At 35.9% G+C, this 26,679-nt stretch overlaps 1 protein-coding gene across 3 annotated transcripts; it reads right to left on the bottom strand.

Moving 5' to 3' along the window:
* Window positions 1–122: 122 nt before the first annotated feature.
* On the bottom strand, window positions 123–26,138 carry LOC146460933 (DNA repair-scaffolding protein-like). 3 transcript variants are annotated; one of them, XM_085087796.1, is made up of 27 exons: window positions 25,925–26,138; window positions 21,252–21,307; window positions 20,734–20,785; window positions 20,210–20,274; window positions 18,444–18,535; window positions 17,986–18,028; window positions 16,562–16,748; window positions 15,055–15,164; window positions 13,760–13,804; window positions 13,355–13,557; window positions 12,111–12,211; window positions 11,303–11,516; window positions 10,186–10,295; window positions 8,283–8,353; window positions 7,258–7,502; window positions 6,527–6,601; window positions 6,361–6,441; window positions 5,887–5,967; window positions 5,301–5,391; window positions 5,110–5,212; window positions 4,220–4,522; window positions 3,436–3,524; window positions 2,711–2,828; window positions 2,082–2,175; window positions 1,864–1,978; window positions 1,343–1,399; window positions 123–479 (listed from the first exon to the last, which is right to left on the bottom strand). In XM_085087796.1, the coding sequence occupies exons 2-27, from the start codon at window positions 21,285–21,287 to the stop codon at window positions 357–359; spliced, it is 2,904 nt and encodes a 967-aa protein (XP_084943922.1). In that variant the 5' UTR covers window positions 21,288–21,307; window positions 25,925–26,138; the 3' UTR covers window positions 123–356. The 3 variants fall into 3 exon arrangements, with proteins under 3 accessions (XP_084943922.1, XP_084943923.1, XP_084943924.1); XM_085087797.1 differs by having other exon boundaries at window positions 15,064–15,164; XM_085087798.1 differs by lacking the exon at window positions 13,760–13,804 and having other exon boundaries at window positions 15,064–15,164.
* Window positions 26,139–26,679: the final 541 nt, after the last annotated feature.

Genomic DNA, 26,679 nt, shown 5'->3' with positions numbered 1-26,679 from the left:
CTTTACGCTGGTACTTCAGAGATGCCTTCCATGGTCTTCTATTGATCAATTCACCAAATTTCACAATTTAATGAGCCCCCATTTTAATCATAAGCCCAAACTAAAGAATACGAACAACAGAGTTTAAGTTTAAACAAATATGTATTTCAATTATTGTAGAAGTCGGACACTATTTTACAAGGAAAGAACGCTAATAAAAAAAAATAAATAAATAAAATAAAATAAACATCTTTTTTACATTGATCGGATAATCGTCCAAAATCGGATGATCGTCCAAAATTTAAGTTATAAAATAAAAATATTTCCTTGTTTTTTCCTTTTTCCATAGAATCCATCTTGACTATGACGTTTCTTTACTAAATCTGAATCTCTTCCAAACAGAAGCTGCTTGAGTTCCCATCATGCTGTTCAGAGCGCTCTATGACGTAGCAGGTCATAGGCCCAAGCTGTTTGCCTAACACAGCTTCAATATCATAACCCTGAAAAAAAACCACAACATTCTAGCCTACGTAATTTTACTGAGAAAATAATAATAATAATAATAATAATAATAATAATAATAATAATAATAATAATAATAATAATAATAATAATAATAATAATATTTAATATTTCTATTACGCAAATTAACATGTAAATATGACCAAATGCGTATCTACAAGTAATATACTAGAGCCGTGTTATCTAATGTTCAGAACATGATTTAGTATTTTTAATAAACGTTTTTAATGAGTGCCTTAAAATCGTGTCCGCTGAATACCCCCATACTCCGCCCGGGAGTTAATTTTTTCCCTTTTGGTATGCTTTTAATTTGAATAATTTTATGCTGGGATTAATAATAATAATAAAATAATAATAATAATAATAATGTACCAATTTATATAGCGCGTATTTACATGTGCTGATCAATAGCGCTTTACAATCATATGTTTAAAAGACAACGAAAATACATTGCCGTGAGAATAAAATAAACTAAGTTACAAACTATAAAAATACTTCTTAAAAAGATAAGTTTTAAGTCGAGATTTAAAACTATAAAAAAAATAAAATAAAGCTTTAAATAAATAAATAAATAAATAAATAAATAAATAAATAAATAGATAGATAGATAGATAGATAGATAGATAGATAGATAGATAGATAGATAGATAGATAGATAGATAGATAGATAGATAGATAAATAAATAAATAAATAATGAAACAACAACAACAACAACAACAAAACAAAAGAGGGGGTTAGATTTGTTGCTGTGTAGAGTATATGCAGTATACCGGTAGAGTTTTAAGAGACTGCATTTGAGTAAACAGCTGCGGTTAGCCAGGCGAGGCAGTATCTTCCTACCTGATCACTGTCTTGATAACACACTGGCAACAGCTTGTCAACTGTACTCTGTTGAAGCTGAAAAATAAAACCCACAAAAAAAACAAAAACAAAAACAAAAAAGCAAAAAAAAAAAAAAAACAAACAAATGTCAGCGTACGTGTTATGGACAGCGGCAAAACGTCTCCCTTAGTCCAACAGATGGAGCCGAAAGCTGTATCACCTGGAGATGGTGGTTTTTGTGCAAGTCCGGTTCATTCACATCACACAGGAATTTGGAAATAATTCGTGTTTGTTTATGTTGCGCGCGCGTGCTTACCTAGTATTCGAACTGTAATGATCAAGTTTACTGTAACGCCATTGTAGCATTTACGTATTTCAAACTTATAACTTACATATAATTCAAATTCACACTAAATATTTAATGTAATTAAGTATAAATGTTAAATACAATATCAGATACAGAGTTTGAGAAGCCAATCAGAGCGCGCAAAAAACACTATCCACTGGTTTGGTATATATTAAATGGCATTATAACTCACCGTTACTTTGACATGGGCCTGGGGAAAACTCTTGACTTTCACAAACACTGCTAGGTGAGTTTTGGTTTTAGGCGAGTTCACTGTAATATTACAGGATGAGCAGAAGAACTGTGGACTGAAAAACGCAAGATACAGAAATGTGCTGAGTATAATGTCGGTAGGTTTAGTAAAGGCTAAAATGCTTTTGTAAGGCTTAGTTTAATATAGAGGGTACGAACCTTGTTCTCTGTTTAACTGTGATATCAGCTTTTCCACACATGTCACACACTAACCAACAACACGCACTTTCTTCATCCACGCCGATCACAACACCTACAATGAAGCGTTGTTGGTAAATTTTAACGTCAAATTGCTTGCAGAGGTACGACAAAATTCTTCAGATTCGAAGACGTGGATACTCCAGTACCCATCAGTTTGTCAGTTTATTGATTCCCTCACACACACATACAACATTAATATCCATCATCCGTTCAAAGATGGTTACATCAGAGTATACATATGTATGTATATGAAATAAGTTTCAATAATTACTTGATTGTTAAAAGAACAATAATGTGCCAACTGATTTAACTGATTTCGAGCGCAAACAAAATGTTAACTAGGTCAGAGCGTGTGTTTGGACATCTCATTGATTCCACGATGGTGCTTTGTGTCGGGGGCTTCATAGCTATCAACACTTCATTATAGAAACTGCACTGTCTATTTAAAGCCTTTTAATTGGTTATTCGTTTCATCGCTGCACACTATACAATGTCTTTTGCCATAGAGAAAGAATCCGGACCACATAATACGACAGTAATCAGTCTGCTAGCTTTCTGTGACCATAGAAATAAGAAATTTACGGTACCTTCAACGCGATAAATGTACCCAGAATAACACGCATTACATGTAAGGCAAGGCAAAACAGTAGGTTTCATGTTGGACAGACTGTCGATTGCGTCTTGTGGGATACGTTCTTCGTGAAACTGGTAGAAACAAAAGTAAAAAAAAAACAATAAATAAATAAATACAAATCCAGTCAACGATAGAGCATTTTTTAAAAGTTTTAATATAAGTTAAACCTCAAAGATTAATATGAACACTTTGGAACGATTGAACAGGGTGAAGAAAACCGTGTTCTAACCTAATTTTTCCACGGTCAGTACAATCATCCATATTTTCTTAACCACGTTTAACCGTGAGTTTCATTGTCTGCGGCTTGTCCAACTTCTTCAGTCCGGTTTAGACGTGATTCTGTTTTTGGGGTCCTAGTATAAACCTCTATCTACTTTAAACCATAAATAATTTTAATGTAAATTTAATGATTATTTATAGCGGATGTACACTAATACGCTCTCCCCTCAAATTATTGGATCAAACATAACAGGTTTAAAACTCCCAACTGGCAGCAGGCAGCCAAGATGGCTATTTACAAGCGTAAAGCGAGAAGTTGGACAGAGTGTGACTTGAACCCGGGACCTCTGGGGTAAAGATTCTGTGCCCTGACCACTCGGCCTCCGCTAGCCACGGTCGAGGTACGACCAGATAACAAGTAATACTGAAAACAGAGTCTCTTGGAGGACATTAACTTACCGTATAGCCACCGGCATTAATACTGGAGGATTCTGGTACAGCCTTCCTTATTAAAGAATATGTGTCAGCAACCAACAGCTCCTGGTTTTCTGTAAAACAGAAAGGAATTGTAGTATTGTTTAGTCAGTGCTCCTGAAAGTGACGTTCTGCAGTGAAATACAGTATTAGCAGTTTGACTGGGATGCTATGGGCACGAAGCACACAAAGTAAGAAAAAGAAAGGGCGAACGGATAAAAATGACGGACTATTTCATTTGCGTGGTTGTTCTGACCTCACAACTATTAAACGTGAACTGAAAACTTTTTTGTTTCGCAAGGCATATTTTTAATTGCTAACCTTTCGTCATTTTTAAATAGTAAGGTCTTCTTATTTCTTTTTTGTTAAGCGCAGGTGCGCTGTATTACTAAATCATAACATTAACATACAGTACCTTGCAATGCATTAATGCTAGAAGAGAAACAAACAGAAAGCTGGGTATACGACCATCCTTTGTGATTCTCAAGGGGCCCTTCATGTTCAAATTTAACGTGAAATTCTGTTAGAATATTTTATTACGGTGCACACAAACACCATGGGGAAGGTGCCATTCTAATAACAAGACTCGACTCCTTGGATATCATAATTGACTGTTTCAATTGAATGAAATTAGACTGAATAGCGATTCACCATGGATGAAACCTAATAGCCAAACACATTCCTGCAACTCATTTTTCCTTCTGCTTTTATGAATTACTTTACGTTGTTAGCGGGAGAACAAAAACCCATTCTCCAACTTCAAGCATACCTTTCAGGAGCAAGTGTTTCGCGGACAAAATTGATCCAAAGTTCCTACGATTCTTTCTAAGTTCTTCAGGCAACACATGGCAACTCTTTCCAAGAATTTTCACATACGTCACTATCTCATCAGTTGCATTCATCAATGACGAATCCGTAACGAAAAGTTCAAATGTGGAATGATGAGATGAAGCCAATCCACTCGATCGGCAATACAGTAACTTGCATAATGTACTGAAGCGGTTGGGGTTATCTTTCTTCTCATGAAACACATCCCACAATGTTCTGAGTGTACAAGGTTTATGGAACAATCCTGCAACAACAACGAAACTTCGTATCTTGCGAAAACAACAGCAAGTGGGTCTGAGATGAAGTTCCTTCTTAAAGAGTTACTTTAGTAATCACGCTGAGAAAAACTCTTTTCTACTAAATACAATTGTTTTGTTCCGTTGTCAATTATTTTATTTTTTATGCTTAAGAAGTTTTGCAGTAAACTGAAAGCTGTCTTAAATGCCTGAAGCATCCTTCCCTCCTACCCTGAAGAGCATCCGGTCCCCTCCTTTTACAATCGAACCTCAGTTTCTTAACAAGTGTAATATGTTCAAAGTGTCCACATTGTTGAGGGTGAGATAATGATGGTGAGCGAGCAAGTTGTGGGAGCAAGAGGGAGAAAGAAAAGGGAATGTTAATCCTCTTCCTTTTGTTCTTGGAAAGGTTTTCCTTACATGAGCGATATTTTCATTAGGCCCTCAACAGCAAGTGTGAACGACTGACACAGGATTGAATGACTGAGGCTCCGAGGACATTACATGTCTGTGATCGCGTCTACGCTACTACCAAAAATGCAACAATGTAGTTTTATATTACATGTGACTCAGTATAATCAAGAAGCCGTTCTACCTTCACTACAAACGTCAACATCCTGACAAAGACTTGAATCTTGCACTGTTAAAACGTAACAGAAGTTTGGAGGAGAACTGGGATTGGCAGCTTGACTTTCACTCTGAAACATGTACAAACAATGGTAAGGTCTTCGCGACAGATAACAGTAAAAACCAACAAAGAATCATTGGCATTCAATTCTGTTTTACCTCTTGTATCTGACTGCTCCTGTTTGGCCTGGTGACTGTGTTATAACTGGACCGCCATAATGACTGGATAATGCTAAATAGTCCAGGTGACCTAGGCAAAGAATTCCATACTTAATTATCTGCTTTACTCCTTTCACTCCCACAGTCAAGACATGCGTCGTGTAATGTGCTTCCAGAGTCAATAAGTAAAAGCTTTTCAGTGGTACTATCATGTGGTGTTGTTTGTTTACAACTTCTTTTCGATGAGTACTACTCGAGTTATTAGGAACATCACAACCTTGATCCTGATATCTATTTTCTAATGTTGCATAACATAATTTCCTAAGGTCATTTTACAATTCCCGAGCCCCCAGCAGGAATGGACCCCATGACCTTCCAGTTACTAGTTTCCAGACTAGTAACTGGAGGGTCGTGGGTTCAATTTTTTTCCGAAAATTCCATCGTGTACATATCATTTATTTCATAGCATTGGGTGGTTGGCTGGTTCGCCATCAGTTTTACAATCGAATGTACTTTTTCATTAGTCTGATTAGTTCTCTGTATGTACATTGTAGGTATGTGGGAAGTGTCATAACAGGTAATGTACCTGGCTCTGTTGGTCCTCTGCTGTACTCTCACAAGTGAGAAAGTGAACACTTTTCCTTCTCCTTGACGTATACAAGAATGCCTAAGTAAACAACATAAGTGTTTTTAACAAGCGAATCTTGTAAGGTCTACTACAATCACCATGCACTCTTTTCCAGTTTGAAATGCAACTAGAACGAGACACGGCTTCCAGGACTACTGTGACTTTAAATGACTATTACACTTGGTGTGGCAATGCCATTTCAAAGAGGCAAATAATTTCTCCATATCTTCTTGATGTTCTACACTCATGCTGTCATGAAAAACCTAACCCTCAGTGAAGCATCTTGGCTTCATTAGCGTTGTGCAAGAAACTGCCTACAGCGCTTGTTAATCTATTTTTTCAGTAGGCTACCCTAGTCATTGATCGTTTCTGGACAACTACGTAGGCTACTCTACTAAGAACAAACTAAACTATGGGATAGTAAAAACTAACCAGTCGGGCAACTCCTGATACTTTGGAGCAATCTGAATTTCAGCACACACGCCATGAACATCCTGAACTAGCAGGGTCCACCTGACAAAACAAGAATCAGAAGAATGAAAGAATCAGCAACAGGCTAACATTATGTGACCAGTAACATTACACTCAGATCAGTCACCTTAGTTCTTCTTCTTGAACTTCATCCAACATTTTAGCTGCTGATTTAAGGTCCTTATGCAGGAGCTGGTAGCACCTGAGAAAAACAAACTCTGCCCTCAGTTGACATCACAGTGAACCACTGCTGGTGAACCAGTAATCTTACATGTATTTAACTTCCATAGAGTATTGTGAAAGTTTCTGATAACACGAACTGCGGTGAAAAGCCAAGCAAAAGGTACCGACCCTGAGCCGTCGTTTCGGTTTATCTTCACTTAGTCTTTACATTTAGAGAATGGACATCTAAAGTAAGGGTAAGCTACAAGAGAAGGTTTCTATCTCTATATGTGTCCTTCTAAACGTTCTTCAGTATAACGTATAATCGGTGAGATTACTTTCAGAGATTACAGCATCTGGCTTATATTAGAAAATACAGCTTGTATAACAAGACACTAAAAAGACAAACAAGAAAGACGTCTCCCCAGCCTGTTGTTTTTGGTTATTTTCAAATGCTGGGTGGCTGGTCATCTGCACTGTAGTTGGGGACGATCATACTTGGTTGCCAGAGGTTCAGTGTAACAACCCTGATGTAGAATCACGAAGAAGTGGACACACACCACATTGCAAGCATGCAGCTTGAAGAACCACAAGACCTTCGCATATGTGTACACGTGTAAAATCAGTGAAACCTAAGACTCTCCCAGTTATCTGTGAAGGCCATAATTATTTGTGTGATATTTATTCCAGCTGTACCTGTCATTGCATTTGTTGTCCCTGGCAAGTGTTATTCTCTTACAGTAAACTCTCTGGACCAGACACTGGAAAGAGACCAGTGCCCCACTGTACCCCCCACAGGACTCTATTGCAGTCAGTATGGACACCTGTGGTCTGGAGCTATTGCTGCTTGGTGTAACTGGTGCTACTGTTGTGAGTGAAGCCTTTTGAATTGTACAAGTATCTTCAGTACTGCCAAATAGTAACTTGGAAGGTTTGAACCCCTATAGAGAAAAAAAATCAACATGAATTAATAATATATCTTTGTTGAAACTCAGAAACAAGTGATAATCAAATAATTCAACACGTACATATATTAATATACGTACAGTTGAACAACACTTCATGAATACCCACTTAACAAAAACACGTGTATATACTATAGAGACTGTTTTGTGGGTTCCAGTAGAAAGGCCATACATTTTGTCTAATATTAACCTGCTATATGCGAATGCATTATAATGCGGACAACAGACAGTTCATCTGGTACAGACTGGAACAATCTCATATAAACGTTAACCAAGAGGGCAACTTGGCTAGTTCTAAGCTTAAAATCTTACACAGATATGAATATACAGTTCTAAAACTGGTTGAATTAAAACTATTTGGTGGGTCTTTTTGCATAAAAATGTATTTACTTTCCCTTACAGACAATGGAATGGACAAATTACCTACTTCATGTGCAATAATAATACGAACACCCCATTCATATGGGCACTTTCATGTGTTCCCATGGCGTCCAAATTAACTGGGCAAGACTGTTAACAGATTTAGTATCCTTGATGTTATCTTCAGTTAATAATTCAAGATTTGCCCAAGCAAAGGCCCAAGCAATGCTCAAACTCAAATCAAAGGATGAAATTGCCCGGTATTAGTATTCCAATCATTGTTTACAATTTGAATGCAATAAAACAAAAACGGCCCTAAGAAAACTTGGTGATAACTACAATGTACCATACATTTTAATTTTATGATTCATTAAGCTTTGCAGCTGTGGCTCTTACCTTTCTTGGTGATTGCACCAGGGTCGATGTGGAAGGTGATGTATGCACTAATGGAAATACAGGCCCACCACCTGTGTTTGAAAAAGAAAATACAAAGTTAGAGATTTGTATAAAGTACCTGACAGCACTCAACCAAGCAATGAGCTCATCAAAAATGTTCATGAAGTAAAAAGTAAAGTAAAGTAAAGCAGATTTATTTATTCATGGTTAGATTTACAGCTAGAAACTTGTGGGGCGGTATAATCAAACAAATAATTATTTTAATTTACAGAACAGAACTCCTTTAAAATCCCAGATGGCAGGGAGGCTTACTAGTTGGCTATTTACAAAGCAATGGCCGAGGGTTTGAACAGGGGACGACCATGAAACAAATCCAAGCTAGTGGTCAGAGAGAGGACTCGAACCTGGGGCCTCGACATTACAAGTCCGCGCCTCTAAGCACTCAACCACACCGCCTCCCTCCGCCTTCCAGTAGGCAACTGTTGCAGTTCAGTTGCTACTGGAATGATTTCACAGTTATAAAAAAGAAGGGTCACAATATTAAATGATGTACATGGTCAAAGGGACCAAACAGGTGGCACCAACAATCAGGGGAGAGAAACCTGCAATTAAATGATCTAAGGGACTATTCCAGAATAGATGGCATTCATTATCTCTTGGTACCTATTATATTTCTGGAATGAACAGAAGTGTTCTGTTCTAATTTATCCCTATTTAACTTATTGTACTACAGTTTGGTCTTCTACTTATGTAACAAACTTAAATCGCATTTTTCTTCTTCAAAAACGAGCTGTGCGAGCTATGACAAATTCTAATCACCTTGTACCTTCTGCACCTTTATTTGCACAATTGAATATCCTAGATATTTTTAAAGTGAATTCCTTTTATATTGCAAAATTTATGTTTTCCTATCACCAACGTTTGCTGCCTTCGCCCTTTCTAAATTTATTTCCGACTGGTGGTCAAATTCATAATTATGATACTAGAACCTCAGCTCATTTTCGACCTCACACCTGCCGAACTAATATCAAGCAATTTACTATACTCTATAGAGGGCCAAAAATATGGAATGCTTTGCCATTATTACGTCTTCCCCTAGCCTATCCACCTTCAAAAGAAAGCTTCTTGATTTCCTCAGTTAATTGCATGAAACGTCCGACTCTGTTATGTCTTTATAGTCTTACCACCACCGTATGTTAAAAAATCTCAATACAATGTCTTTACTGGTCTTAAAGTCCCAACATATCTCCGAGGAGACCTCTCAGTATAAGCCTGGGGGTTTCTTGAGGTCTCCTCGCCACTTCTTACTTCTTTTACTATTATTATTTACTCTAAACTTATGTACTTGTAATCCTAGTCTATTATTCATTGTAACTTTCTATGTTTGTATGTCGTGGTGAATAAATAAATAAATAAATAAATAAGATAGCAGAATAAACGGAATGCAGTTTACTCAATTTAGAGGCTTTTCAGTTTAATTTTAATAGGCAGAATTGTGTTCTTTTGGGAATTGATATTCTGTGTATTCCATTACAGTATGTTTCTTAACTGCAATTATAAGAATTATAGTCAGAATTGTCCCAAAAGAGGGCGCCTTCAATTATAATTTCATAAAATTTCAAATATAAGCCCTAACCCCAACTCCCTTCCCTCAGGGAAAATATATTAAAAAAAAAAAAAAAAAAGCAATAATAATAATAATAATAATAATAATAATAATAATAATAATAATAATAATAATAATAATAATAATAATAATAATAATAATAATAATAATAATAATAATAATAATAATAATGATAAGGCATCATGAGTAAAACCCATAGACTGTTAATATACACTGATACAGAATGTTTGCTTTCTGTTTTTAGCTATTTTCACTGCCAAGCCAAATCAAAACAACCTTTGATTAAGTGGTCGTCCAATGCAGGTGACTGATTGCCAAATTGTTTCTCACAGAAGTAGGTACATAGCAAAACAGGGCATGGAACACCTGGGATATCCAACTTCTGCCTGTAAAGACACAACAAAGAAATAATAAGTAAGTATTCTACGTAAATACAATGTAAATAAATAAGAAAATAAATAAATCATTCACTGAACTTGGTTTTTGTAAGCTAGTTATTGGAGTTGATACATTGTAAATTTGTGTTTTTAAATCAAAGACTGGTAAGGTTAAGAGTAACTCAATTTTATTGAAACGTTGTTAAATAAATAATTTGCACATTGATTTAACTATAAAAGTGAACGTTAAAAGAGAACGACGTTTCGACCATCCGACGGTCATTTTCAAGTTCAAAATGAGAAGTTATGTGCCTATATATACAATTGTGAAAAAACTAATGACATACTGACTTAAAAAGCTCTAAGATATTCACATCTAAACAATATAAAAAATAATAGCGTGAATGATAAAATTATACAAAGGAACGCTAAAAACGATAAAACTGAAGGTATTTAAAAGGTATTTAAAAGTGAAATAATGAAACAAATAACTTCGAGTCGACTCGATCCGCGCGAAGTTATTTGTTTAATTATTTCACTTTTAAATACCTTTTAAACACCTTCAGTTTTATCGTTTTTAGCGTTCCTCTGTATTTATCATTCACGTTATTATTTTTTATATTGTTTAGATGTGAATATCTTAGAGCTTTTTGAGACAGTATCTCATTAGTTTTTCACAATTGTATATAAGCACATATTTTACTTCTCATTTTGAACTTGAAAATGACCGTCGGACGGTCGAAACGTCGTTCTCTTTTAACGTTAACTTTTATAGTTAAATCAATTTCGAAAAACTTGTTGATTCGAATTTGCACATTGTTGTTTTAAGTTGTTGTGCTTCATGCCAATGTTTGTGTACTGATCAGTGGGAGCAATCACCTGTGACAAAAGGAAAGCACTAATTTTAGCTGATGACAATGAATTTTATGGGACAGAACAATACTATTTACATCACATGACACCATTGGACCCTTGGACTCTCTTGAAGTTCATGATTCATATTTTAATGATCCTACCATGGAGGGTAAATATTCACTGTGGCTCCAACTTGTAAACCAAATTGCTTCCACGTCTCACAACTGAAAAGTACAAATACAAGCCTATGCGGGGGATATGTGGGGCTGTTACTGTCTTTACACAACATACGGCATTGTGTGAGATGAAGAGAGCTTTGTAGTTGGTCACATACAATCTGGATTGTTACAGAACCATCTGATGGTAGGCAAGCACCTGGAAGATGGATTGCAACAAAATAAGTGTAATAAAACTGTAAGACGGTACTGAACAAATAGATTCCATTTTGCCGTACATCTGTATTCTGATAACAAATTATGTCAAAATGTGGTAATAACAAAGAAGTACGCTACAAGCTGCAGGTGAGTAGTGTGACTGATGCTCTTACCACTTTTTGATGTCCTCTGTGCTTTATTGGAGTACAGACCCATGGCAAATTGAAACATATTTGTTTTATTTGTGAGCGAGCATTATGTTGCAGAGCCGAGACAAAAACTTTCAAGCAAATTTCTAGACTGCAGCACACATGCAATTCTGATACTCTAAATTAGAGTATAATCTGAAAGAATTTCACAAACGATATTTTCAAAACTAACCTTTATTCCAGAAGTAAAACCCATATACTAGATATACTATTTGTATCCTTCAACTGTGCATAACATCACAAAATATTGCCAGCAAAGTCTTTAAACCCCAAATTTATTGTTAAATAGCTGTTAAATTATAAGTGGGGCCCTCTGACATCAGTTACTTAAATTTTTTTATTTATAGATGCCATTACACACCTCAGGAGAGGTAAGCAGTACTAACCAGCCTGTTCTTTATCCGTATCTATAACTCGATGATTCCAAAATGCTTTCTCTGATTTCTCTCTTGAAATTATGAGCTGCAGCTGCTCTGCCAGGCCAGACCTGACAAACAAGGGACATTAAGGACATTATTTGTAAGTTCTTTAAGCAGGAGGTTGGTAGTTTTTTTTTTCTCAATTTACAGGGGCCCATTGAATAACACTTTCGTGATGTGGGCTCCCTGTATAAAGATTGTTATTATTATTATTATTATTATTATTATTATTATTATTATTATTACTATTACTATTATTAGAATGCTTTGCAGTTCTGTACATATCCCACTCAAAAGATTTCTAAAGATTTTTGATAATATGTTTAAATAAACCTATTTTTAAATTTAAAAATTATTAATATTATTATTATTATTATTATTATTATTATTATTATTATTATTATTAGAATGCTTTGCAGTTCTGTAAATATCCCACTCAAAAGATTTCTAAACTAAAAGACACGTTGAATTTGGGTTTAACTAAAACTGAACATATAGAAAATATACCAAAGAACACTGGTGAAAATTATTATTGCAAAGGTGGTTTTTTTCAATTGGTAAGAAAGTCTGGAAATGGGTATGAATTCTAGATAAACCAGGTCTGAAAATGGGTATGAATTTAAGAGGCCGGACCTGAAAAAATTGTACCAGAAGATTACATATTGTACATCTTGTACACTGCTCATTTGTCATCATCAACAACAGGACAGCACAGAAGCAAAAAAGTAAAAAGCAAACTGTTGTATACAGAGCTACATTGTACAGTCACAGTAGCCAGGACTTGGCTATTATGGTTAGGGGACCATCACCCTAACCATGATCCTAACCCTAACCTTTTGTTTATAGTTGGTTACTTTCCTTGAGGAGCTGGTTTCTCCACAACTTAGAGACAACATATGTTTGACTCCTTTCATCTACAGCAAGAATAATAACGCACTATGGACATTCTTTCAATAGCTTTGTGCACTATGACCACCCAAAACTTGACCCAACACACTCTATATACTAGGATGTATCACTGAGACACTTTTTCCTACATTGTCATATTTTTTATACTTTTATTTTCCTTTCAAACATTTTTGTTATTTTACTCCCACAGACAAGTGTCATACATCAACTGACTGATTTCTTTTCCTTACTCTCACATTTATATAAAATGATGACACTCATTATAGTTGGTCTAAATCTTTTACTTTAAATACACCCTGTACCTCACAAATTTCTTCTTCTTCTTGGCTGAATCACACTGATTTATCCCAGCACCCTTTGTTTCAGGAGACTTGCCATCTTCACTCTTCTGAGGAGACTTCTGTTGAACTTGTTTTAACCATTCACTAGCAGTCCTTGGAGTACCAACAACTACAGGACTCACTGGGGTAGGGGTAGGGGTAGAGATTTCAGCTGACAGGGACTCCTGTGAAACAGAAATAGTGTGGTACATGTAATCAATGGTGACTTTTCAAATGTCCTTGTACATGCATGTACTTCAGGAATGTTGATAATTTATTTGAAAATCAATGCTTTCTGAAATTACGTCAATTATCAATTTCTTAATCAAGCAATTAAAGAAAAATGTATTACTTCATGATCATGAGTGTGGGAGAGCTTCAACTAACCTGTGAAATCTCTTGATCTGACTGAAAATCACTTATAGCCTCCCCCTTGGTAAAAGCAACACATAGCAGACCGTGAGCAATGCACATGAATACATTTACAATAGGTACATGTACATGTGATTGAGATGTGCTAATTCCATTCTCTGAGTTTTTCCTGTTCTTCACACAAGATTTGCAGAGAATCTTACTCCTAAGACCCAAATTTATCCAAGTGTTTCAGTTCAGTTTACGTAGTTTTAACCTATCCAAGAACTACAATAGGATAGTAACCATTACCTACTCTTATGCAGATAGAACTTGTTCAGTATGCCAAACTTAATTATACATGCAATTCCACCCCTAATTTTTCTTATTTCAAACATTTCTTCTTCATTGTCATGCTGATACACACACAGCACACCAGAGGAAAGACTGTCTTATCTCAATATGCTTTGCCAATACATGTGTTTGGATGCAACCAAACAGGACAACAATGGAAGGGTGTATCAGGGGTGCATATGAATGGAAACCCAGTCAACACGATAGATGTTAGTTAGGGATATATTCTTGAAGTGTTAGAGATGGAATATTTCTGTTACTCTGACAAACGAATATAATAGTCTACATACAAGTACTGAAAATCACATAACAACATTACAGGTGGCCCACCACTCCCCGCTGGATGGGATGCCAGTCTACCAAGTGTTAACTGCACCCTCCCTACCCTCAAGTTACCCTCTAAGCAGTTCCCTAGAACCCATTTTTCTCCTTACAGAGAAACAATGTGCAGTTCCAGAAAATATCCATACTCCCCCATGGAAGGTTTTTGTTTTGCATCCCCTGTCCCCCCACCCAGGAAATTTCAGCTTAGCTTCATACTATGCTTCTAAAATTTAAATTAAAAGAGCCTCCCTTCCACTAGGAATTTCTGATGACCTTCCATGGGGTGGGTATGGTTTTTTTTTTTCTGGAACTGCACAATATGGGGAAATAGAAGGGGAAAACTAGAGAATATGTGTACATGTACCCCTATACCCAAATTTGATGATTGATTTGCTATCTATGATAGATAGATAGATAGATAAATAGATAGATAGCTTTATTAAGAAGTAAAATCATTGTAGTCCCCAGGCCGGCTGAAATACCACTTACTTTACAAGGGAACTATGCCTACACCAAATGTTAAAGCATAAATTATTATTTTCCTGATTTTTTTTTTACCAGTTTGAGGAAATTTAATAGACTATTAAATCTATCATAATATTATTACCTGTATCCTGAAAAATGTATAATGTATCCTTAGTTAATTATCTTACTTTATTTACCGATGTCCTGGGATCAACATTCAACCCTTTTGTTGTTACTTTTCCATGGAATGTTTCAGTGTCATCACTCTCTGATCCATCACAGAAAACTTGGGGTAATTCTGTACAAATGGAGTGCAAAGCAAAAATAACCTTCACACACGTTTGATCATCGTTTTAACTTTTCCTTTTTATCAGTTACCCGTAATTAATCTTTATTTTAATTTTCATGGTATATATTGATAGATTAATGATCAGGGTTTACTTTACTGTGCAAAATTGTCACTCCACTATAATTTAAAAATTACTGGGCAGGTGTTATTTACCAAGAAAGGCTAGATGCATTCATAGCCTTGTGATAAATACAAAATATGTAAATATTATTGAAAACCTCAATATCTAACAAAAAATGTACACAGCATAGAGATTTGATTCAGCAGAACAAATCATTTAATTTTGCTTGCAGGTTTGCAACTACAAAACTAAAGTTAGGCCACTTGTTTTCAGCAGATCATTTTTATATGGGAGAAACTTATGAAAAAATTCAGTATTTCAGAATAAAGTTTTACACCTGCCCAGTAATTTACCACTCATTTAAAATTGATTACAACAAATTCAAGTTTCTTGTACCCAATCTTCTTTTCAAGATGAAATGGGTCCTATACCTTTCTGGCCTTCATAGATCAATTTTGAAGGGAAAGAGCCCCCTGAAGATTAACAACTTATTTTAATTAACTAGTACACTAGTTAATTATAATTAAACTAGTTTTTATGAATTATGTAATATTTTTATGATTTTATTTGTCTTATTTCATCTTAGATAATTTTTAGTAGTTTTACAATATTATTGTAACTAGTTGTTCTGCTTTTTGTAACTGTTTGTAAATCAACATTGAAAACCCTCACTGGGATATGTTAATAAACTTATTGTCAATTGTATTGTATTGTATTGTTATTTAGTATTGTACTATACAGCCAAATAAGTTGTACCAGTTGAAATATAACAGTTACTATGGAATGCCATTAACTAGCAACACTTAGTAGCAACACGTAGTAGTTTTACAATGTTATTGTAAGCAGTTTTTCTTCTTTTTGTAACTGTTTGTAAATTAACATTGAAAACCCTCACTGGGATATGTTAATAAACTCATTGTAAATTGTATTGTATTGTATTGTTACTTAGTATTGTACTATACAGCCAAATAAATTCTACCAGTTGAAATATAACAGTCTCCATGGAATGCCATTAACTAGCAACACTTAGTAGTTTAATTTACAATATTATTGTAAAAAGTTTTTCTACTTTTTGTAACTGTTTGTAAATTAACATAATTGAAAACCCCCACTGGGATATGTTAATAAACTTATTGTAAATTGTACTGTACGTATTGTATTGAGTGTTACTTAGTATTGTACTATACAGCCACATAAATTCTACCAGTTGAAATATAACAGTCTCTATGGAATGCCATTAACTAGCAACACTTTCATTTTAAACGAAAACTGAACTGTTTTGTACCTTCATTGTCACTTGTACACCAGTCTATTTCTTCATCTTCTCCCTTGGGTGGATCAGAGTATTGAAGTAGTTCAGAAGCTCCATCGAGAAAATCACAACCCCATAATTCCTTTACTTTTTGAACACTGCTAACATTTCTGCTGGAACCTGCTGAAGTGGAAGTCCTGTTATCTGAAAGGGTCTGCCTCTAGGATTAAAGAAGAAAATTAACACTAACGTCTTTTGAGTGACCCAAGCATCTAATTCCCCCTTAGAAAATTCCTACTTGATTAAAGACAATACAGTTAAAAACTCATTCTCATAATAATATATAATTAAATAGACATTTTTATTTTTCATGAACATTTATTTTTACTCCATAATTCTATGTGAGGCACAATCCTACATGTGGAAGCTGAAAAGCTTTAACTTTCATTGAGCTAAAACAAAGGCTGTCTGTCTCTCCACGAGTATAAAGAAAATGATCACAAAAAAATGAAATGTTGTGATCTTTAAACAAATTCTCCCAACTAGTAACAAAAGAAATATACAAAGAGAAGTGAGGAGAATTTGTATGTTGCTTTATATATTGAGTTAGTTTGGGAATCTAGGTAACTCGATCAGCTACCTATGATCTTTGCCTAGCTATGGAAAGGATGGATACTCTTGAGCAAAGATGCATTGTACAATCACTTATCTTGTTTTTAAGAGTTTTAGACTGGATGGCCCAAATTAGATTTCCCAGTTTTTTATACCTAGGCTAACAAAATACAATTTACGTGGTACTCAGGGTTAAATGTGGAGCCACCACCATACAACAGTCTTGTCATGCACAATTCCTTTTTGTATGTGATTTCACACACATGGAATCAATTGCCAGCAGTCACCAAATCCTTGACAACACTGGCACAATTTCCTTGTCATCTGAAAAATGCTAAGCTTTCAGGGTGCCGGTGCAGGAGCTGTGCATAATCTCACCTGCTTTTGTACATATTTTTACATAAATATGTTTGTAATATGTAACTTTTCTTCTTAGGACTTGGTATAGGTAGATATTTAGGCATAGCTTACTTAATCCTTGATTCATTTAAAAAATATTTTGACCCTTTTTAATCAATGCTGTTTAGACTTAGATTAGTGTTTACATACGTTTTTAACATGAGCCCCTGGCTCGGGAGACTGGCTGACCACTCCCCACATTTCAACGTAAAATAAAGTTATACTGTCTTATACTTACTTACACTGAGGACTAAAGTCATAAAAGGGGAACAGTAACCATGTGCACAGTCTCAATGTAATGTGCGCATGACAATACCAAGTCAACTGAAGTTACCGTCAGTTACTGTCTGCAGTTATTGCTATGATTGAAGAGCTCAGCTGCAGGTCATACAAATTTTGAACAAATTTTAACAAATATATTGCAAATCAGATTTCAATCTACTCACTTTTGAGTACTTTCTCTTGACAAAAGGCTTACTTAACACATTCCTGTGAAACAAAAATAAAAAACAATGTATTAATGTCAAGTAATTAAAGTAATGAATCATCACCTTATTCTGTCATTTAGAGCTGTTTAAATTAACCAAAACAAGAAATAGATCTTTAATTGTGATAATTGCCTGGTAGTATTTAATTATAATCATATGGTAATCTGGCAAATATTAGGTAATATTATACTGACTAAAGTTTTTGACAAACATGCGAGATATTGCATTAACTCATACTGATGAGGAATCCTTCAATCTTGATGCACAAGTATAATGCGTCTTCATAATAATAATAACAACAGAAAATAAAAACACCCCACTGCCAGGTTTTAAGTATCAAATTTGCCCCATAAACTTGTTTGTGAAGATGTTTGTGAAGATAAACGTGTTTGTGAAGATGCTACAAAAAGTCTTACCTGGACACAGTATCTGAATCAAGCTCCAAAAGATCATCATCTCTCTCTTCATCAGTTGAAAAACCTTCAATCTCACCATTTTCAACATTGGACTGCCAAGGAATGTTAAGTTATCATTTAGTTTCACAGTCAAATAACAAAAAATAAAGAGAAAATAAATGCTGAATAATTATTATTAATTAACATATACCATATTTCCTGACATAACATAAAGAAAAAGGGTTGGGAGGGGGCACTTCTTCGAGAGGGCGTAGAAGGTTATTAAGTTAATAATTAACTTAGAAGAATTAACTTTTTTTTAATTTATAGTTTAGTTTGAACTGAAGGACTTAACTATTCTCTCACTGTTGCCAAATATCATATTTTTGCTACTAGTAAGAGTACACAATGGCACTCTGGACTTTGAATGTTTCCTTTTACGCCTAAATAATTAGATCGCTATTCGCTGACCATTGTGGCAGAAACAAATTGTGTAGATAAATTTACTAAATAATTTTGTGGGCCAAGCTGCTTTCATTTAGTGTAAGCTAACTGTACTTTGAGATGGTGAATATTGTTTAAGTATTGTAATTATTGTAATTACCGGCTGTGAACATTGTAACCATTGTTAGTATTGTAAGCACAGTAAATATCGTTAGTATACTGTTAGACAAATAGTATAGTAAGTAATGTTGGTATAATAATTATTGTAATCATTGTATTTTCAATAAAAATTATAAAAAAAAAAGAAAAACAAAGAACTGAACTTTATTTTAGCTAAACATTCATGAAAAAAATCAAAACCATTATCCATGTGAATGCAAGCAAACGAAGACAGAAATAACTGGAGGTGAATTAACAGAAAAGAAGCTACAGTTCTCTTGTATTGATGCCAATTTAGTTGAACTTGAAAGATTATAAAAGTGACAATAATTGTCACTAATTATTAGAAACAAGCTTTTCTTGTGATATGCTTACTAGTTAAAAAAGTGAGGGGGAGGGGAGGGAGGAACTTATTTGCTATTTTGGGCAAGGGGGTGGGCCCTTATTTGGGGGAAGGTGCTTATTAGAGGAAATATATATATCTTATTCTATGGTTTTACATATAATGTGCACAGATATTTTGCGAGTTGCATATTATTTTTCTGAGCACCAAAGGGGCGAGGAAAAGTACAAGCAATCAGCAAAATGTCATTGCGTATTATATGTAAAACCAACGAATAAGAGATTTATTATTCCACTACAAAAAGATTTTGCTATTTTGGCTTCTCTTTTCTGGTAAGAGGGTTGAGATACACCCACTGAGCATTATCTGTCCATTGGTATATGACACGTGCGAATGACATAAACGACACAGAGAGCCAGTGAAATGTTGTTGCACGAATTCACACTGTAATCGTAAACTGGTCAAACCAGGACACTATGTACAGTGTTTTACGGTCTTGTACTTTGTGCGTCCTCTTGACCTTATTTGGTGAAATGACATAATAGTGGAATAATAAAGTAATTTAATACAATAAATTTACCCGTAAATTAAATTTTCATATACAAGTATGAAACTATTTTTAAATAAAAATCTTAGTTCTTACAATAGTCACTCTTTGTATTTGTATTTTACAGTAGTTGTTACTAATAATATTATATCTATCCTTTGTATTTTTTTGTACTTTAAATTTTTATATTTTATTCAGCATGTATGTATTTTGAACAAGCCTTTAGCTCACTAGATGGTAACTATTTATTCATTTGACTTGTCTAAAGCTGAAAATGCATTATAAATCACTCACCACAAAAGACAGAGAGCCACTGAGATCTGTTCTTCTTCTTTTACTGACTGATGTATTTTGCCAGCCTGCTCATTCATATGAAGAAACTATTTTAATGGCCGCAATGATCGTAACATGTTACATTGAGATGTACCCATATTGAATTAAATAGCTGATGCCTATAGAGCAATCATCAGTCCACTCGAAATATTTTGTACCAGTATGCATTATGTGAAAGGAGTTGTAGGCAGAAGATCAAGGTCCTAAGCAGAAAGTGATAGTCTGTTTGCAGTAAAATCGATGGCTGCTGTTACATTTTAAGAGGGCCAAATCATTATTACACACTTTCAAAATTCTATTACCAAGCAATAAAAAATAATTTAATTGATTATTAATATATACAGTTTTTTCTTGGGTACCCTTATAATACTCTGCATAGGCTCAGTAGGTGCTTGTACATCTGTATAGCTTAGTTGTCAGCCATTGTGTGCAACAGTTATTGAATTACGGGATCAGAAAATTGTTATTGTAATTACTGAACCTACCTACAGCAGGTCTTGACTTTTTCTTAACATTTCTGTTTTTTCTTGCAAATTTCTATATTAAATGTCAGAAAAATACAAAGAAGTTACTCAGTGGAAATGTGCAGTATGATAATTATGATTCTAAAAAGGGCATCTAAAGCCGTCAATGATGCACTGTTTGTTGTTTAGTATTAAACCTGATCCTACTTTCTGAACACTAAATGATATTTCTATCATAGAACACTTTTCATCCCTGGAATTTAGACCTTAATAACTAAGTGTTTTTGTTGCGTATGGCCATGGGGACTAATGAAGATTGACAAGTCTGCAAATATTTGTACTTACTTTAATTGGAACATATTTGCACTCTAGAATGGTATGTTAAACAACACAAATAAATATACTTTAAGTAAAACTATAATTTTCTTGCTGTAAATGAAATGAAATAGAAAGACAAATAAAAAATGTTTTCATAAACAACTGAATTAATGCCTGAAGTAAAAATAAAAGACAATAACTTAACATTGCCAACAAATCACCTTGAGCTCCTCAAAATTGTTCCAAGACATCACCATATAATTCCTTAGCAAGATTTCTGTTTGATATAACATACATAAAACAATGTTTAATATTTGGCTGATTGCCAGTGCCATGATAGTTGACAATTCAGCACTAATTTTAGGTAAGAAAATAAAACAGTATTTCTTATAATCAACTAATAAAAAAGCTGTAAGAATGTAACTAGTCAAACAGTCGAATCATTTAAACTAGAACTGATACATGTACATGAAAGTAACTGCTAATCAAACCAATACACACCTCTAGCATAGCTTTGTGGCAGTTACACTGTAAGGTTTTTTTACTCAACATTTTTAAACTGTCATTTCTCTCCAACATTTCAGATTTAACAAAAGTATTTTGAGAGCATGCAATCTGAAATCACCATTTGGGTCAGTGACTTAATTAATGCAGTCACCCAACATTGGTTGTGTTGTAAGTTATAATGAATCCAGGTTAAAATGATTTCAACCTAAGTTGATTTGTATTTTCCTTTGTTAAGGTTCAGTGAACAAAGCACGAGAGTGGCTCAAAGTAATTTGACGCGTGAGGAAATGCGAGGGTTGAGGTCTTTGAAAGACAAGGAGAATGTTGTTATTTATCAGACAGACAAGTCTGGGAGATTCGCTGTAGACACTATGGACAACTATCATGTCGCATGCCAACCACATGTAGAGAATGACCTCACCGTTACAGAGAACTTGCATGAGAGACTACAGACAGAAGCTAATGCACATTCGGGTTCTGTGGGTGAGACTCCTGAGTGCAAGCGAAATCGTTGGAGGACAAGCGAGGATTAAGAGCAACATGTCAGTGAGCGATTGCATACTTGCCCCCCTGTATACCCTAAGGAAAGATCACAAGACAACGGCTGATAAAAACATTGGCCCACCGGTCTGACCAGTTTGTGGAGCAGTATCAGCTTACAACAGAAACTTGTCACATCTGATGAGTATGATCTTGACGGAGGTGTGGAAGGAAGAGGAGAGTGTATGCTTGAACACCGAAGAGATGCTAGCCGACTTCAAGCGAGTAAATGTCCACATCACGGGGGATATCATTATTGGCTCAGCGGACATAAAGGCTCTATACCCAAGTTTAGACATCCCTTTCACAGTTGAGGTGTGTGAGGTTTTCTACACAAGCGCTGTACAAGTTGTTGGTTTAAATGCCGAGGAACTGGGGCTGTATCTGGCACTGAACAGAACGGAAACGGAGTTAAGAGATATAGGGTTGCTGGAGTTCTGCCCACGGCGCAAAACGAATAGAGGCCGACCGCCAACTATCACAGGTTATGCCCTAGATGAAAGTAAGACAAAGCGGTTTCGACCTTGGCTACCACCTTCTGAGGAGCCTGGTGAGGATACCATCAGAAAGATGTTTACTGAGGCCATGAAGATAGCTCTTTTGTTTATCATCAAGAACCACTTGTACACGTTTGACCACAAGATAAAGCTGCAGTTGAAGGAAGGTCCCATAGGTTTGGAACTTACAGGGGTTCTAGCTCAATTGTTTATGGTCTGGTGGGACAGGCAGTTCAAGACGAAGATGGATGAGGATGGGTTGAGGTTGAGGTATGTTAATGACGTGAATGTCGTTATAAACGCTCCCAGGGCGGGCCTTAAATTTGTAGAGAGTGAGAGTGAGAGAGGATGAAAGTGTCGCTGAGCAAGAGCAAGACATCAAAGCCGGCAAAAGGTGCATGGCTCTGGTCCAGAAGATCGGCAACAGCATTCACCCATCCATTGAGTTGGAAGTGGATTATCCGTCACGGCATGAAGATGGCAAACTACCTATACTTGATTTGAAGGTATGGGTGTAGATGAAAAGAAGGCAGGACGAAAGAGAAGAGGAAGATGGGGTGAGTGTGGTTTTACATGAGTTCTATTCCAAGGACCTTGCCTCGAAATGGGCAATCAATGTGAGATCGGCCTTGCCATGGAACTCTAAGAGAACAATACTCACCCAAGAAGTTTTGAGGATCCTTCTAAATTGCAGTAGAGAGCTTCCCTGGGCGACTATGATCAGCCACATGAACAACATGATGCTACGCCTCCAGTACTCTGGTTACGATCAGAAGTTCAGAGTGGAAGTAGTGTGATCAGCCCTGAAAGCCTACAACCGTCTGCTGGAGCTAGATGCAAGCGGTGAACAACCATTGTACAGGCCAAGAGAATGGAGACAGTTAGAACGGGCTCAAGAGAGATGGAGGAAACAGGAATCTTGGTACAGGACAAGTGGATTTGATGCAGTGATCTTCGTGCCAGCAACACCAGAATCTCAGTTGAAAGATCGGTACGTGAGAGAGATAAAAGACGCAGGCTTTAAGATCAAGGTTGTAGAGCAATCAGGGATAACCCTCAAGAGAATGTTACAGAGGTCAGACCCGTTCTTGGAAAAGAACTGTCGCAACATCAACTGTCTTGTCTGCAGCACTGGAGGAAAAGGATCTTGCTGCAGTACCTGTGTTACTTATGAGCTGGTATGTCAGGTTTGCCACCATAAGTACATCGGGGAAACATCTAGAAGTGCTTACACTCGCGGTAAGGAACATTTACGTGCTCTGGAGCAGTGGGAAGAAGGCTCAGTGATGTGGAGACAGTCCCTTGACAAACATGGGGGGGACGTCCCGGGCTTCACCATGAATGTCACAGGAATGTTTCAAAACGATGCAACGTTGAGACAGATCACTGAATCGGTCAGGATTAATCAAGTTAACGAAGGTCACTTGACCAACACGAAAGGCGAGTGGAGCTATTTCCGGATCCCAAGGGCTGTTGTCACGCAAACATGAAAAGAAGCTACAAACATTACTTCATATGACTATTGCACAATAGGAACTGAACTATTTTTTATTTTATTTTATTTCATTTTGTTTTATTTTGTTGTATATATATTTTGTTGTTATTTATTGCTTTTGTATTTTGCATTTTATATTTTTATCCCCCCCCCCCCCTTTCCATGTAGCGTTATTGTTACTTAGTTACTTAGATACTAGGGTTATTCCTCGTGATATATTATATGAAGTAATCTGTATTTTAAAAACAAACTGTGGCTACCAACTGACGAGGTCTATTGACGAACAACGAGGTCTATTGACGAAACTAGTTTTGTAGTTGCGAATGTAAAATTGTAAATGCAAAATGTGAATGTAAAAGTAAATGCAAATGAGGTTTTTCCTTATCACCAGGGTTGTCATTAGAAGGCGGGACCTGGGTACCAGTACCAGGATACAAGAAAGTCATTACCTGCCTACTTTCAAACTAAACATAACGAAATTCACTTTAAGAGTAATTTTCTTCCCAGCTACTCTCCTATAAGTGCCCCCCTACTTCAAAACTTAATGAAACCCCTGCATCACTATGATGTTTCTTAAGGTTGGGTAATTTACATCTGAAACAAAGGAAAATACAAATCAACCTAGGTTGAAATCATTTTAACCTGGGATTCATTTTAACCTACAACAGCTGCACTGCAAAGCTACACTTGTGATTTTTCCAAATACATGTACTTCCTTTCGTACATGTATATGGTAGTCTAATCAATGCATATCAAAACATGTTCTGATCATAATGTTTAAATTAAGGTATGCAAATTAAACATGGAAAAGAAAACTGCCTACACAGTTTCTTTGTTCAAATAGCGCATACGATTTTCAGAGTGAATAATTTTCAAGATTTTACAAAACCATCCCTTCAAAATGAAGCATTTGTTTTACAGACTGGCTGGTCTGGCTTGCCAGTTCTGGCCATCTGGCCAATAGAAAGCATATTCAGAAATAGCCTTCAGTGAAAAGGTCGTAGTGCAAATAAGTTTCATATGCATGTTCTTAGTTTGTGACACTGTGTTTGTAACTTGCTGACAGGGTGAATATTTCTTCATTGTAAACATTACTTGAGGTAACGAAAGGAGGAAGTATGCTGTTCCAGAAATTATCCATAGCCTCCTCCCAAGCGCTGAAACGTTTTTGGTTTTAGCATCACCACCCTTTTCTGTATTATCCTCTTTTAGATTAGTAATAGTTGAATTAGTGAGGCATTAAAACAATGCATAAAAAAGTCATAGTCATACTGTAAATAGCAAACTATCGATGATTGTTGACCAGCCCAGGGTATTCCTGTATTCTGGTTGGCTTGAACTCTCTTGCGTCAGAAAAAATGTGCATTCAATCAATAGCAATCATTAAGGGTCACACAAACCTTCTTCATCGATTGGTTATCGATTATCAATATCAATCGATTATTGATATCGATTTGTATGGATTGCCATCAATTGTCATTGATCATCTAGTTCATTGATTGGATACCCTGTGTTAACCTGATATTATCGTTCTGCAAGCTAAACTAGGCCGCGAGTGGCTTTCAAAGCATCTTGGTAAACTAAAGCAAGGCGGATGCGATGTTTTCGACCGTGTTGGTAGGCATAATTATATATTTATATAAGAAATCGAGTTCTACTGATCTCTTTCAATTCTGTCATTCATTCCAGCAATATGTAGGTTCTTATATGCTTAACAGTACATATAGATTAACTAGCATTATATGATAATTGCAATTTGTTTTCTGGTTGTCAGGCCTTCTGATGAGCTAGGTAATATTTATTTATCATGAATAAGCGGTACTCCGCCTAACGTAACAGTGTGCTTGCTCCTTACCCTCCAATATTCCTCGTCATCGTTCAGTTTCATATACCTTCACAGATTTAAACAGTCGCAACAATAACCAAGCACAACATATTATGGGCCGTTTGCGTTGTTGCTCTTCCCTAGGACAAGGCATAACACTCAGTGAGTCAATATGGCAAATTTTGTACCCTCTTCGTCCGCCATATTGGATGTACAACGGCGTCGCATGAATCTGCGAGGACTGGGTCACAGGCAGGCAACAGGCACCTTCGGTTTTCGCGCCAAAATGTTCACTAAAACAGTGACGGCCGCCGGTCGACTGACAACCTTTCAAAGTTAGAAAAGGATCGGGTGAAAGTTAGGGTTTGTATAATTGTGAGATATGACGATGAGGAACTTTCCATAGCAACAATATGGTAGTTGAGTTAAGTTGAGTTCATTTCAGTGTGAGTAGCACTATCAGCTTATAGTTTTTGTTTTCCGGCATAGCAAAATATCTATGCCCCCTCGCTCCCCCTCCCCCTCCCCTAATTCCGCCCCAGAGTTCCATCACAGCTGGAAAAGATTGGTCCTGTCCGAGCTAGTAGGACGTAACGTGTTTTTTTTCGGGTTTTTTTTTTTTTTAAGTCGGACAGTTTAAAACGGAAAATTTTCAACTTGAATTGTTTTCACGACCTCTAGGATGGGAAGACCATATAACATGATACGATTTTGTGTATAAACAATAAAGATTGATTGATTCACTATTTTTATTTATTTATTTATTTATTTATTAGCTTTGCCTT

This window comes from Pavona decussata, unplaced genomic scaffold, assembly GCF_977016875.1.
Source record: "Pavona decussata unplaced genomic scaffold, jaPavDecu1.1 SCAFFOLD_207, whole genome shotgun sequence".
In the NCBI taxonomy this organism is placed as follows: domain Eukaryota; kingdom Metazoa; phylum Cnidaria; class Anthozoa; order Scleractinia; family Agariciidae; genus Pavona; species Pavona decussata.
This window is presented reverse-complemented; position numbering and strand designations above follow the sequence as displayed.

Coding starts and splice junctions, on each gene's coding strand:
- LOC146460933 (XM_085087796.1), bottom strand. CDS start 21,287: ATGGTGATGTCTTGGAACAATTTTGAGGAGCTCAAG. Junction 15,165..16,561: donor GTGTACAAGTGACAATGAAG/GTACAAAACAGT, acceptor CCATTTGTACAG/AATTACCCCAAGTTTTCTGT. Junction 13,805..15,054: donor CCAGGACATCGGTAAATAAA/GTAAGATAATTA, acceptor GCTTTTACCAAG/GGGGAGGCTATAAGTGATTT.